Source organism: Callorhinus ursinus, unplaced genomic scaffold, assembly GCF_003265705.2.
Source record: "Callorhinus ursinus isolate GAN/ISIS: 27379988/994484 unplaced genomic scaffold, GSC_fseal_2.0 scaffold36, whole genome shotgun sequence".
NCBI classification, from domain to species: Eukaryota; Metazoa; Chordata; class Mammalia; order Carnivora; family Otariidae; genus Callorhinus; species Callorhinus ursinus.
This window is the reverse complement of record NW_027397098.1, coordinates 3,327,632-3,342,892: the sequence shown is the minus strand read 5'-3', so window position 1 is coordinate 3,342,892 and position 15,261 is coordinate 3,327,632. Positions and strand designations below refer to the sequence as shown.

Below are 15,261 nucleotides of genomic sequence, written 5' to 3'. Positions count from 1 at the left end.
CTGCTCAGTGGGAAGTCTGCTTCTCCTTCTCCTTTTGCCCCTCTCCCTGCCTGTGCTCTGTCTCAAATAAATGAATAAAATCTCTTCAAAAATAAATAAAATAAAATGCTAGGAGCCAGAAGCTAGTCTGTGGAGAAACCTTCCAACCAGTAGACCGGTAAAATTATAAGTAAAGAGTTTGTTTCTCATAACACCTAGTCGAAAGTGGAAGTTTTTCCCCCTGTAAGGAGTTTATATAATATACAACATACACAATTAGAAAAGCACCCTATGATTTTTTTTCTTATCAAAGGGAATAGAATGTAATCAAATTTTCTCAGAATTCCTGTGTTTAGAGGGCACACACCTGTGCTCTTACTGTAAACAAGTATGTTTGGTAAAAGACATTATGGAAACGAAGCTTGGCAGAAGGCTTTCCAAATTTGACAGCAATTCTAAAAATTTGCACACTATTTCCAACGAGTGTGCCTGAAACATTTCTAAAGTAACAGTAATGGGGGGGCACATTACGCTCCGCTGTGCGAGAGGAAGACAGAGTGATTGCCTTGTGAAGAAGAGATCAAAGAGTAAGGCAGTCGGGACACCTGGGTGGCTCAGTTGGTTAAGTGTCAGCCCCCGGTTCGGGTTATGATCCCAGGGTCCTGGGATGGAGTCCCGCATCAGGCTCCTTGCTCAGCGGGGAGTCTGCTTCTCCTTCTGCCTGACTCTCTCTCTGTCTCTGACAAATAAATAAATAAAATCTTTAAAAAAAAAAAGTAAGGCAGTCAAAAGATGCAGGACAAAGAAGGGTAACATCGATGTGTCAGGCAGTTAATTAATGGACATGTCATTTCTCTGGATTTTGTGATGCTTACAGTATTTGTCTGCTGCCTTCCATTTGAGTGTGCTGTGATTTTCCATTCACACCTAAGTTTGCATAATTTTTAAGTCATTTTTCTTTCAAAACTTCCCCCCCCCGGATTATAGAATTATAGATTCTGTATCGATTGTAGGCTCCACGATGAACCCTTGTCCGAGAGAGGGATGTGGGAAAGAAGTGCTGGGAGCCAACCACTGCAGAAAGGCAGAGGTCCCTGTGGGGAAGAGCCCGGTGCTCCCAGCAGTGTGACCTCGAGCTGGAGCATGATGGGGATCTGGGAATGAGGGGCGTTCCCCCAGGGGCTGCAGTCAAGGCCTGTTCTAGAAGGGGTCACTACGTGCTGACTAACATCACACCCTCCGCGTGATCTCACGCAGTCACGTTCGTTCTTGGAATAATAAAAGCGGCTAACGTTTACTGAGTGCTTTGCATGTGCCAAGCAATGGGCTTAATTTGAACTGAGTTCATCCTCATGATGATCTCGTCCTTAATTATAACCCTCACTCTTTAGGGGTCACAGTGCTTTTTGTCTTCCATTAGTGGTTCCTACTAATATCGTGGATCATATACAGAGTGCCAGCCCCTGTGCTTAGATATTCTGAATCATTAAGTCTAAGGTGGGTCTCATGAAATTAATGTATGTGTGTGTATATTTTAGAGTGCCCCCCCCCGTGACTCTGTTGCTGCTTATTGAGGTTTTGCAAGTATCTGCTTACTCCCTGACGGTAGAATGAGGCTCTCTGCTCAAGGACCCTCTAGCACATTAGAATCACCTAGAAAGCTTTAAAAACATACCAATGCCCAGACCCCACATCAATTAAATCAGAATCTCTCGGAGTCAGGCTTGGGTATGGGGGGTTTCTAAATCTTCCTAATTGAATCTAAAGTTCTGCCAGGATTGATAGCTATTACTCTAGGCCACAGAGAGACTGTAAACCATGAAACCATTGCTATGAACTAATAGAAAAAAATATATATTGGTCTCTGCGCCTGCTTCCTGGCTCAGAGCTCCTAAAACCCTTGTAGTTTTTCTAAGTGATAAGAGCACGGGGAACATCTTCTGTTCTAATATTTGGTCTTTGACCCTGGTTCCTGACACAGAGCTCCTAAATCCCTTGGAATTTCCTGGGTGGTAGCAGTGTCTTTTGTTCTGATGAGGTGACTCTGGGTGGGATCCTGATGGGGGCTGCTCACCAGAAACCCAAGCCATAATGAGAAGCCTGGAATGTTCAGCCCCACCTCTCCATCTTCTAGGAAAGGGAGAGGGGCTAGAAACGCACTTAATGATTGATCAAGCCTTCTTGAAAAAGCCTCCATTAAAATCCCAAAAGTACTGGGGTTCAGACAGCTTCCAGGGTGGTAAGCACAGCTACCTGCCAGGAGGTGGCACAACCCAAACTCTCCAAGGGGACAGGAGCCCAGGATCCTCCTAGATACCCCCTGTGTATCTCTTCATCATCTTTGTCACATCCTTTATCACATCATCAACTGGTAAACATAAGAAGTGTCTCCCTGAGTTCTGTGAGCTGTTCTAGCAATGATGGAATCCAGGAAGGGGGTCCAGGGAACCTGTGATTTGTGGGCAAGTCTTGGGGAATCTGGGACCTACTACTTGTGACTGGCATCTCATGTGGGGACGGTTTTGTGGGTCTGAGCTCCTCACCTGGGGAGTCTGTGTCCAGATTGCTCAGTGCAAAACACCTCCACCCCTGGTACCAGAGTGTCATGAGGATGGTAGCAGGGTGTGAATAAGGGAGAACACACAGACTTTTCCCCAATTAACTAAAAATATATAGGAACGGCCATTAATCACCTTATCACCAATAAAGACACTCTTGATGAATTTTTTCCCAAGATAGAAAACAGTAAGAGGACAGTTTGTTAAAAAAACCCCAGCATATCCCACTTGAATATGCTTTTGTATGCGAAACACACTCTCACGAACGTGCCCTTACTCATTCCGCACACCACTTTGAACTATCATCCCCACTCTAGAAGGGAGAAAGTAAAGGCCATGAGAGAATAAAAGATATTCTGGTAAAGTCTTCCCTGAGCAAAGTTAGTTTCTCTCTGCTCTTTCCTTGAAGACTCTATTAGTCAAAAACAAAATTTGGTTCTCGGCTCTTCCCCAGGAGGCTGTGACCTTTTGAGGATGAGCCTGTATTTTATTTTAAATGTCCTTTTAAACCAACCCTGCTTGCCTGCGTGAGTGGGGGCTGGGAACAGGGGGATGGTAAGTCCTGTCCGGAACTCATTCGGGCCAGGTGCTTTCGGCTTTGGGCTCCCCTCCCTTCTCCCTACTCCTCAGCTTGGCTCTGCAGACTGCTGACTGGCCACCCTGGACCTCTGGCTTAGTGAACTGTTTCGACTTGCCATCCTGGCTCTCCCGTCAGTGACTGGTTTCCGCTTGTACGTGGGGGCATTACCTGCCGGCTGTGGACAAGGCTGTGCGGGTTACAGGCATCTGCCCCTGGGCTGACCAGCCCGGCTCAGCCAGAGACAGGCGGTGAATGAGCCTGAGATGCGATTAGCTAGCTTCTCACAGGGCTGGTGGACTGAGCAGCGACAATTTGTTTTTCCCAGGCCTGGTGGCCAATAATCCAATGTTCTCTTCAGGACACTCACGATGTTAAAGGAAGTTCTGTAAAAGCCCCCTGGGTGGGGGCTAGCCCACCCTGCTTCCTGGATGTAGAGTCTTGGTTTTTATATAACTTGATGAGATAGGAGAGGAGACAAACAGGAGGTCAAGTGGGAGACTGAGGTAAGGTCAGGACCCCCAAACTCATGTGCACTCACAGTGACAACTGAGGAGACAGAATTTTCCTGACCAAGGGATTATACCAAACGCCAACCAGGGGTTCAGGAAAAGCTTCACATGGACAAACCAGCCACATGACTACTTGAATCTCCCATCTGGGAGATTTTTTTCCAGAATTCTTTCAGATTCACAACTCATCATTTTGAAATACCGTATACATTTTTCAGACTGCTGTCCAATTTGGGAAGACTGCTCTCAAGCTTCTTTTATGATCTATTGCCGATCGATTTGCTATTTGTAGTAAAACTCCAGGTATGTGCCCTTCAAACACAAGAATTCTGGAAAAAGATCTCATTCCCAGAAACCGCTTGAACTATGTTCACCCCATCTGCCAACAAGGTGATGAAGAAGCAGGACTGGGAGTCCTGGAGGGTTATGTCCCTCTGTGAAGTCAACACAGGGCTTTTGGGCGTGTCTTCCAAGGAAACGTCCCTTTCCAAGGAAAGTCCAGACATTCCAGGAGGTGGGGTTAGGGGAGGGGTGGCCACATGGCCCTGTACTGTTTAGCCATTACAGTTCATTAAGGGATTATATGCTGCCAAATTACGCCTAAAAATACAAAGGCCAGCTGTATGTCCTTGGTTCCAAGCAGTGGGGTGAGCCAGCTAACCGAGAGCAAAACCACTCAAGTTGATTTAATGAGGGAAACTAGGTTGCAAAAAGCACCAGCGGAGGAAGAGCTAGGGACATTCCCTTCGAGAAGCAGTCAGGGGAAGAGCTGCCCATTACTACTCTGCCTTCACAACCCCCCAGTAAGGTCGGAGTCCTTTCTCTCAGTCTGGGCTGGGGAAGTCCCCGTGGCAAGCAGGACCTGGCTTCATGCCACCAGTCCGGATGGATGACGGGGAAACCAGACCCTCTCGTCTCCCCCGTGTGAAGGGCTCTGCACCCCCAGCCAGGGGACTCAGAAGGGCCACCCTCCTGCAGAAAATGTTCTCTCTTGAGAAAAAGAGGCTGCGTGTGGAGGTCTGACTTCAGAGGCTGCTGAGGAAGCCACCAAAGGGCAGGAAGGTGAGGCCAGAGACTCAGTATTGTTTCTCAGTGTTCTTCCCTCCTTGTCTCCTGTCCCATGGCCACCCGCTCCTTACCAGCTGGTCACCACCCCCAACACACGGACACACACACGCACACGCACATCTTTTGAGAAAACAGCATTTCTTCTGTGAGAGGAACATGAACCCATCAAAAGGGTGTCCTTGTCTTTTTAGCCAGAAAAACCTTGCTTTAAATCACAGGGCTCTGTCATTTCCTAACAGTGTGACTTTGAATGAACAATAAACCTTCCCTGAGTTTCAATAACCCCATCTCAAAACGGTGACGAAAGCACCTACTCTACCCATTTGTTCGGAAGATTGAATTGCGTCCTATTTACGAAGCACCTCTCATGGTGCCCGGTACCTAGAAGATGATGCTCAATTAATGTCAGCCCCTTCCCCACTATCACAACACGCTTCATAGCACTAAACAAGTGATAGCAGCTTACGCTCCTTCCCCACCATCCCCCGCTGATTTCTCATGCTGCAAAGAAACGTAAGAGGAGCTTCAGGTCCCACCTGGTAGACAGCCCTGGAGTTGCACCATGGTTTCAGCATCAGCTGCAGGATCCAAAGGTGTCCCCCTCGACACGTCCTCAGGACCTGGGAAGTCAGGCCCCAGACGAGACGGTCCCAGCTACATAGCAGGTCTTCTGAGCCCAGCGGCCCTGCAGCCATGCCAGCTCCAGGCCCCGCCTTTACCCCTCTGGTCCCAGGCCCCACATACAGGGCTGTGTTCTTTTAGTAACACAAAGTTCAAATGTCACCAAGATTTAATCGGGTAAGGAAAAAATGCAGTCAAAATAACTCTGTTTCCTCTGTCCCACTCTCCTCTCCTCCTACCTTCCCTCTACCCTCACTAATCTGCAGGGACTGTTTTCCCTCAAGGATTAGCAAATAGCTCCTAAATCAAAATGTTTTCTCCCTGTCTCTGGGAACTAACCAGGGACAAGGTAAAAATAAGCCTCTCACCCTGCAGATAATCGCACATCCCTCCCTGTCGGGGGACTGCTGCGGACACAGAGCTGGCTTTGGGGGCAGGTCAACCCAAAATCGAGGGAAGAGCATCAGCCCCGAGTCATCACTGGGTTCCTGTGGTTTCGAGATTCCATCCAGGGTGAGAAGCAAAGGGGAAGGAGCTCTGGCTTGCCCTGCCAAAATTCCCAAGGCATTCCATCTCTTCTCTTAACTCTTTAAAACTTAGAGAACCAAAGATTTTCTGCATGGTGAAGCAAGAAGTCCAACTTTGTATCAACACTGGAGAGATTACTATTTCTGGGGGCACTTTACAGAAACGCCCACATTTTCTTTGGACATTTCCCAAGTTTACATTAGGATTAAAAGGGCTGTAAGAAAACCTATCTATTAGATTTAGTATCAACGTCTGTGATTTTGGAGGAAAGCAGATAAAAGAAGGAAAGGCAATGTATCTCATTTCTCCCCATAACGGGGCATTTTCTGCAAAAGCTCTTGCAACTCTATTATGTGTTGGATAAGCCCTATGAAGACCTTAACCCAAGGAAGGACATCCAGTTAAACAGGGCACAGCTATTTGCCATGTCTATTAAGTTTTTTTGAGTTTTGGTCATTTTTTTAAGATTTTTTTTTTTTATTTACTTGAGAGAGAGAGTGAGCGCCAGCGAGTGTGGGGGGAGGGAGAGAGGGAGAGGGAGAAGGGGATATCAAGCAACTCTGCGCTGAGCGCGGAGCCCGACGCGGGGCTTGCTGTCAGGACCCTGAGATCATGACCTGAACCGAAACCAAGAGTCGGATGCTCAACCAACTGAATCACCCAGGTGCCCCAAGTTTTGATCACTTTTAACCTTGTTTCAGAAGGGCATCTGCATCCGAATTCAATAGGTTATATGCCAAAAGATGAGGTCCCAAAGTGGGAAGGGCAGGAAAGGTGTAGGGGATGATTCAGTCACAACACAAGCTGTCCAGTTAAGAGGAGAGGCGTGTTTAGTCTTAAATTTTGATTCCATGGTCCTGAAGAACCATAGTAGTTACTGAGGCATATCTGCTTTCTGCACATCCTTCCCATGGATTAATTGATTATCTTGTCTCTTTAATTCAAAACTTTCATGTCATCAGAAAAATAGTCAAGCCTAACTCACTAACCTATTGGAGTGTCCGGGAGTCAGACATACCTGAGTTTGAATTTGGCCCTACCACTTACCTGTGTGACCTTAGACAAATTAATTGACTTCTCTGACTCATTTCTTTATCTGTAAGAGGAAAATCATAATGACCTCACAGGGTTGTTGTGAGGATCAAATGAGTGATATACTTAAAGTGGGTAACACAGGGTATGGCATGTAGCTGACTTTAATTTTTTTTTTTTTGAGCACTTAACCATGATCAGGCAAGTCAAGGACATGCCTACCACTGATGACACAAAACTCTTGTGATGATTTAAAATTCTGTGTTTCTCTAAATCACCTTAACTCCTTTTCTCTTTTTGCTATGGATAAATGAATTCATTAATTAATATGTGAAGACCATTTTCATTTAAACTCTTCTTTGATGAATTTTATCACCATGAGTAATAGCTCTAGGGTAAAACATTATGCATGATTTCATTCCTGTATATTATTCCTTTATTTCCACACAGTCTGTCGTAAGAGGTGAGGGGATACTAAGGAATCTTGCCTTTCTACAAACACGCCATCAGCAGAGATTGTTTTATTAAAACAGAAAGAAGGAAAGAGGAAGGAGGAAGGGAAGAAGGAAGGAAGGAAGGAAAGAAAAAGCAAAGCTAAAAAACAAACAGTATGTGGAAAATGATTGCTCCATTAACATTAGTCAACCACCTTGGAATTCTCAAGAAAAAACAAAGGCAAGCTACATCATAGTTAGCTTTTGCCTGTGTCCCCGAGCTCATGCTCTCCATCCTCTGGGGATTTTGGCTGTGAACCAGGCTCTTATCCAAAGCATGTAATTATGGAATAGATAGGGACAGTTTTAAAGGCGCTGTTTTACTCTAAGATTAAACAATGTGACTTAAAAATTTTTTTTAAGTTAAATATATATATTTAGCTTATGGTCTAGGAATCTTTTAAGTATAAAGGTGCCATAATAAGCTTTTAAAAACATGCCTGAATATAAACATATTAGTTCCTGAGAATAGCAAGACTTATTACTCAAACTGCCCTGAAATCTTTACCACTCATGGGGACAGACATGTCCTCTGAGGAGTCTGGTAACTTTAGCAGATGGGCTGGTGGAGGACACTGCCCAGTGTCTTCAACTGTCTCTGATTCTGCCTTAGATTTGAGGTCGATCATTCAGACTTTGACAGGGCAGCTTCCCCAACAGCAGATGGGAGGTTGTGCATGCAAACAGCACTATTACCATTGACCATGAAGCCCTGTGCTTTGAAAGGGATTTAGAATGCTCAGAGCAATGGGACACAGATGTGTGTGTGTGTCTGTGTGCATGTCTGTGTGTCTGTACATGTGTTTCTATGTACGGATGTATATCTGTGTGTCTGTCTGAGTTCGTGGGTCTGCGTGTGCATCCGGGGGAGGAGAGTACAGTGCAGAGGGTGGCAGCAGCCCGAGCAGACCCCATGCCTATTGTGATGGAATGGGGACGGGACCTCAGGGCTCACTGGGCAAAAGAAGGACCTGTATTTGCCTTACTCCTACCTCTTTCTAACCACGTTCTTTACTCTTTCCTGGGAAATAATAGAAAATCGGGGTTTTCTGGACAGTGTAGCACTTAGACAGTTGCTCACAAAACTTTAAAGAATGATGAATCAGTGGCCTCGTGGGTGCCAAGGGGTGACGAACGGCATTTGAGATACCAGGAAGGCGTCAGAAAGAGCGATTACAGAATCACCTCTCCTTTCAGGAGACTTTTTGCTCATGTTTGGGGTGAAGAGAGTCTGAGGACTGAGTCAGTTGGCAGGACTGGCTCAGTTGCTGGGTGCTGGCCTCCCGTCTGCCCTGGGGGAACATCACAAGGAGAAGCAGAAGTCTCGATCCTGTGGTTCCATATTTGGGAAGGGACTGAGACTGGAAACTCTAAATCAGGTGCTGACCGTGGGAAGGAGGCGGGGTGGCGAAGCCAAGAGTTTCTGCCCAGGGCAACGGCAGGAGAGGCAGGTGGGGCATTGAACGGGACACAGGGCCACCGAGGGGCACTGGCCGTACTGCCCCCTGCCCCCCCCCCCGGCACATCGTCTTCCTTGTGTCCACCTCCGCCTCTGGGTTTTCTGTTCCTGCGAGTAGACTCTCGTTCACTGTATTTGTAAAGACAGAGGAATTATTTTCAAAGCAATGAATGCCTTTGCCTGACTCTAGGGATGTTTTCAGACATAATTACCGCCTTGAGAAGGACTTGGAAAAACTCTAAGTTGAAAGTAATATGCGGCGCAATTAGGAACAAAATTTGCAAATACATAAAGATACCGGAAATTGCATGCACACAGAGAAGTCTATTTATAGCAGCCCAAGAAATATATTCAGAAATGCATTCTAATGTAACCCATCGTAATTATTCAGTGATTATTTATTGCCATCTATTTTAGAAAATGTCAGCCCTAAGACGGATGGAGAACTCCTATGCTCTCTGTCAGGTGAAAGTCAGCTGATGGGAGGCACAAATACCTTTTGAAAAGATTCTCTGTGATGTGTTTTGTTATCTTTTACTAACAGAATCTGAAGGTCAAGAGCAGTTGCTCCCACATCAAAGCCCAGTCCAGTGGAGCTCCAACACCAAGACGTTTCAACCAGAATGAAGGCCTTACTCCAACCAGATCTGTTCTCTTGGAAGGAGAGGGATCAATGAGCAATGTACTCCAAAGTGAGCCCAACAAGGTGCAGGAAAAGAAATGAATCCACAACAGTGAGGGGAAAGCAGGGGCATTTTCAAAAACACCCGTCAACCCTATTTCCAGGTTTTGTAGAAAGCAGATTCCTTTTGGTTTTGCAGTTACCATTTCTGTGCCACATGTGGACCTTTTCAGTTCTCAGCTACTAACTCACATTTTAATTCTACATTCGCCTCCTGACTTCCAACAGGACTCAAACTTGGGCTTAAATGTATTGCACATTTTGTTCTTTCCTTCCACTGAATGCTTGTTATTAAATCCCCATGTGCAACCAAAATGCTGGTCTGGGGCAGGGCTGGAAGCTTTATTCTTTAAGTGAAGGTGGCCCATACTTCTTTGTTAGTATTCTTTTTATTTTTTTTTTAAGATTTTATTTATTTATTTGACAGAGAGAGCGAGAGAGCACAAGCAGGGAGAACAGTAGAGGGAGAGGGAGAAGCAGGCTTCCCGCCAAGCAGGGAGCCCAATGTGGGGTTCGATCCCAGGACCCCAGGATCACGAGCCGAGCCGAAGGCAGATGCCCAATCGACTGAGCCATCCAGGCACCCCCTTTGTTAGTATTCTTAAAAAAAAAAAAAGAACCCAACAATTGAGATATAATTTACGGACCATACACTCCATCCATTTAAACTGTGCAACTCAACCGTTTTGTGGTATATTCACAGGGCTCTACAATAATCACCACAATCTAAATTTAGAGCATTTTCATCACCCCAAAAAGACAGCCTGTACTTATTAGCTGGCATCAGCGCTCCAAATTTTCTCAGCCCCTCCCCAGCCTCCGGCAACTACATATCTACCACCTGTCTCCATAGATGTGCCTCTTCTGAAAATGTTATGTAAATGTGATCTTTGCGGCCGGCTTCATTCACTTAGCATAATGTTTTCAAGGTTCATGCATGTCGTGGCATGTCCCACACCTCATTTCTTTGTCGTGGTGAATACCATTTCATCGTATGGATGGATCACGTTTTCTTTATCTGTTCACCCACCGATGGGCGTTTGGGTCATTCCCACTTTTGGGCTATCAGCCATAATGCTGCTATGGACACTTAGGGACGAGGTTTTGTGTAGATGTATGTTTTTCGGTTCTCTTGGGTAGATCCTTAGGAGTGCAGCTGCAGGATCATGTGGTAACTCTCCGTGTAACCTTTTGAGGAACTGCCATGGTGTTGTCAAGACGGCCACACCAGCAGCGTGTGAGGGCCCTAATTTCTCTACATCCTCACCAAGGATCTTAGTGTCTGTCTTTCTGATTAGAGCCATCCTAGTGGGTGTGAAGTGGTAGTGTTCTTGCTTTCCTAATCAAAGTCTGTGACATGCCTTTGAGTCGAGGGGATGTGGCAGCACGCGGAAAGGGTGCCTCTCAGGGGCTACCTGCTGTCCCCACCCCACCCCCCCGACTGAGCCCTGTGCTTGCTGCTGCAGATGGACTCTGGGGAAACAGGATGGAAGGTGCCGGAAAGCCCAGCATTTCCTCTTCCGTCCTCGACTGCTCCCTCCACCACCTCCACATGTCTTCCTTCCTCTCCCGACCCTCTCACACCCACCATCAGGGGCAAGAAGTCCAAACACTTTTCATCCTCATTTGTCTCTTTATCGTCCTAGTGCCAGCTCTTTGGGAAAAGGGTATTTAGAAAGAGCATTGGTGTGGTTAAGTGAGTGGGCGACGTGCAAAACCCAAACCCAAACAATCTTTTGAAATCCAGAGGCGTTTCAGGGCCGCCCACTAGCATATTTAATCCCATATTTGGGTCTGGAAGATATCCCAGATCTGACAAAGAGTCATCACTGCATCATCGTTCCTCAACCTGAGAACCCAAGGGGCCCATTTATATAAAAGCGAGGGAGCTCACTCTGTCCGTTTGGGAGCATGATTTAAAAAAAAAAAAAAAAAAAAGCTTGGCTGTGTATATAAAAATATTTTGGGTCCCTGGGAAAGTAGAAGAGAGGCAGGAACTGCCCTCTGGCTTAAGCGCTTCCAGAAAAGCACGCCAAGAGCTATGTTTAGAAATATCTCCCCCACGCTCCACAAACCATTCTACAGTGGTCCTATGGCCTTAAAAGTGATGTCATCCTATCAATTACTGTGGTTACGAAAGTAAGTTCTCATATATATGCCAGGCCCCAACAGAAATACAATCAGGGCTGTCTGAATTCAATCAATCCAGGCCCTGAACGAGAAATTAAATGCTCTCGGCTCCTCTTTTCTTGATCTCTTATTATTTGGTTTCCATGGAACTTAGTGGCCAAGGGTAATTTTTGAGCATCTATTTTGCAAGCGTGTGTTTATGAGATCATGGCCTTCTGTGAAAAAACATATGCTTTGTTTTGTTTAGGACTCCCAGGACAATGGTCGGGGGCCTGTCGGGAGTGAAGGTTTAAGGTTGGGGGTCCTATTCACAAAACAGGAGGTCTGCCTGTTTGAGAATCCCTTCCATCTGCTCTTACACAGGAAGATGCGCTAATTCTCATAGGAGAGTTGTTGACAGATCATCAACACTAGCCCTCCATGTGGGAATTGAGAAGATGTTAGAAAACTCGTATCTAGAAGCCGTGAAAAGGTTTGAGGATAACTCAGTGAGGAGGAAGTTAAGGTTTCTCCTCCAGATGTAAGGGGAAGCAAGTAGAACTGAGTAAGACATAAACCAGGATAAGAACACTCAGTTTTTACCTATCGCTTAAATTCCTTTTAGCCCTTCACTCAGCTGTGGGTATTACACTGTTTATAATATTGCATTACTTATAATAGGAAGTTTTTAAGATAATGTGTTATTCATTTCCATGAAAGTCTACTTCCTCTCTAAAGCTCCTTCCAATTTAGCAATCCTATTTTTTAAAAAAATCCTTAGTGTTTGAACTTAATAGAAATGTAATGACTATGGAATGAATAAAAATGTGCATTTTATGTAAAAGCCTAGGCTTGTGGCTTTTCTTCCTGCTCTTGGGTGACCTGCCTTCATAAAATCTACTCTGGAGTAGCTTAAGTCTCCTAACAGGAAGTTCTGTTGTTCTTGTTTTGGCTTCTCAAGGAGCAGGCATATTAGGGTTAGCCCTCCATCTCCATTTCTTATTCAGTAATGAAGACATGACACACTACGACACAGACAATGCAGGAGGCTTGATGAATGGGAATGGAATGTCTTCCTAATGTACGTAGGGTCAATGCAGCTCTGTGGGTCAGAGGCAATTTTGGCGAGCTAATGACTTTGGGAAGCCATTTTCAAGGTTACATTTTTCTCTTGCTTCCTTAGAATGCTTTTCTCAAGGGGGAAGAAGAAAGCAGAGATGTAAAAGAGGTCTGGCCATCCCAAGAACCCAGCTGGGAGACTATCCGCTGACCACCACATTGTCCCACCCCAGGGCTCCATATCATTAGTATCATGGAGTCCAGAGGTCAGGACTTCAACAGGCCAAGAGCTACGCCTGATTCTAGAGACCATATTCCAACAGGACCGTGGCAGAAAATCTATTCTATTCTAGTCCATCCCATTTTCTGAAGTTTACAAAAGTTTTCTCATGAAAAAGCATCCCTAACAATGATAGAAAACTGCCAAACGCACAAAACCAAACGAAAAGCAAGCATGAGTTCTTTACTCTAGTTGGTCAGCGGGGATTTGATTAGTCCATCAGCTGGACTTTGGTATAACAAATTCCAAGTGAGCCAAAAAGCAAATCCTTTGATATATATACAAAGTTAGGCCTGTTTTAGGATAAGTTTATTGATGTGGTGAGTTGCCTAGACTACCATGGAAGAACTTAATACTATACTTTTCTCATTAAGACCTCTCTCTCTCTCTTTTTTTTTTTTAAGATTTATTTGTTTGAGAGAGAGAGAGAGAAAGAAAGAGCGAGCATGCGAGAGCAGGTGGAGGGGCAGAGGGAAAGAGAGAGAATCTCAAGCAGACTCCCCGCTGAGCACGGAACTGGATGTGGGGCTCGATCTCATGACCCTGAGATCATGACCTGAGCTGAAATCCAGAGTCAAACGCTTACCTGACGAACCATCCAGGCGCCCCTTTCTCATTAAGATCCTTTATAGATAAAAGTATTATTTGGAGTGCTGCCTTTTGGAACCATATAGCCAGACTATAAGTAGCAAGATCTTTTCTGCATCCAGGCTGATCGAGGATTGTAGGGGTGGGTTAGGATTTAGCAACAGAGCTTGGAAAACCAAGAACTCTGTTGGGGCTGGTGGGAGGTCTGGGCAAATTATGGTTAGGAAATCAGGACAGTGGTCATAGACATCCAGAAGGGGGGCCATGGCTGGATGGAAGACTGAAGGAGAGCCAAGCAGGCTGAACCCAAAATGCAGGTGTGCAAGTCAGGAAGAGGCGAGGTGTGCAGGTGTGCAAATGAGGAAGAGGGGAGGCCCTGCCAGGTACTTCTGTCAACTGCTTCAAATTCCCCGTTTGGATTTCTCCTGTGTTCTGCCAATCTCTGAGCGGCTAAGTGAAATATTTATTGAACCCAAGGCTTAGTATGTCCCCGAAATTGCAGGAGGCCCCTTTCGTCCTTCAGCAACCCTGCAGTCAGTGAACCAGGGAAACCACCGATGAAACGAAATATAATGTCTTTTAACGATTCAAGAGAAAAAATGTAATTACACCTGTGCCGGCCATGAAAGCATCTGAAAATCTATAAGGAAAACTAGCTTAGACTTTACTGTTGGATTTGTCACGAAAAACAGAATATAATGAATTTTTTCGCTTAAAAAAAAAAAAGTCTCTGTGTGTTATAATTTGAGGTAAATTTCCAGGAGAGAAGAAGGAAATTGGATCCGGGTATTGGTTATTTCCCCCTTGTTGCAGAAACAAAGGTGATGATTTAAGATTCAGCTGGGAGGAGATGCGGAGGAGCTAAGCGCCTTCTGCGTGTGTCTCTTAATAAACCCAGGACAACAGCCTCATTGTACCGCAGCTGGGACCAGGCTCCTCGTTAATTAAGTGCTAGTAATAGTCAGGTCTGAGCTCTCCTCGGTGAGTCTGACCACAATTAAGCGGCCTGGGGCCCTCTCTCGAGGGAGCACTCCACCTCCTCCACCAAAACTCAGGACGGATTTCAAAATGCGAAAACCAGAGCAGCCTGCACGGCAGAGGTTTTGTGACATCGAGCCTGTGTTCAGAGCCCAGACCCAGGTCGATAACCCCTTCCTCATTTCCAGTGGGACGCGTGGAAGCATTCCCCTGTCGGCTTTCACACCCCAATCCTCCAGGTTTCAGATATTTATTGTTTTTTTTTAATTACGGTAAGATATATATAACATAACATTTACCATTTTGACCGTTTTTAAGTGTACATTAAGTACATTAAGTACATCACAGTGTTGTGCAAACATCACCACCAGCCGTCTCCAGGACCCTTTCATCTTGCAAAACCAAACCCTTGTACTCATTAAATGCTAACCCCCCGTTCCTCGCAGCCTCTGGCACCCAGCATTCTACTTTCTGTCCCCGTGAATTTGACTGCTCTCGTCTTGTGAGAGGGAGCGTACCGCGGAAGCATGCAGTATCTGTCCTTCTGTGTTGGGTTTATTTTGCTTAGCATTGCGTCTTCAAGGTTCATCCATGTTGTAGCAGGTGGCAGAGTTCGAGTCCTCTTTAACACTGAATAATATTCCACTGTATGAGGCTAGACCGCATTTCATTTACCCGTTCATCTGTCAATGGACATTATGGTTGTTTCTGCCTTTCGGTTGTTATGAATAGTGCTG

At 45.6% G+C, this 15,261-nt stretch overlaps 1 protein-coding gene across 3 annotated transcripts in view; it reads right to left on the bottom strand.

The window, feature by feature from the left end:
* FRMD4A (FERM domain containing 4A) overlaps window positions 1-15,261 on the bottom strand; it is a 595,336-nt gene that overhangs the window by 269,641 nt on the left and 310,434 nt on the right. The window contains exon 1 of one of the 3 annotated variants that reach the window (XM_073879883.1): window positions 5,231-5,404. The exons of the other annotated variants lie outside the window; for them this stretch is intronic. Coding sequence (XP_073735984.1) covers window positions 5,231-5,389 — 159 coding nt within the window. The 5' untranslated portion in view covers window positions 5,390-5,404. Of the gene's footprint in view, window positions 1-5,230; window positions 5,405-15,261 lie in introns of those variants that run through there. 3 annotated transcript variants of the gene reach the window in all.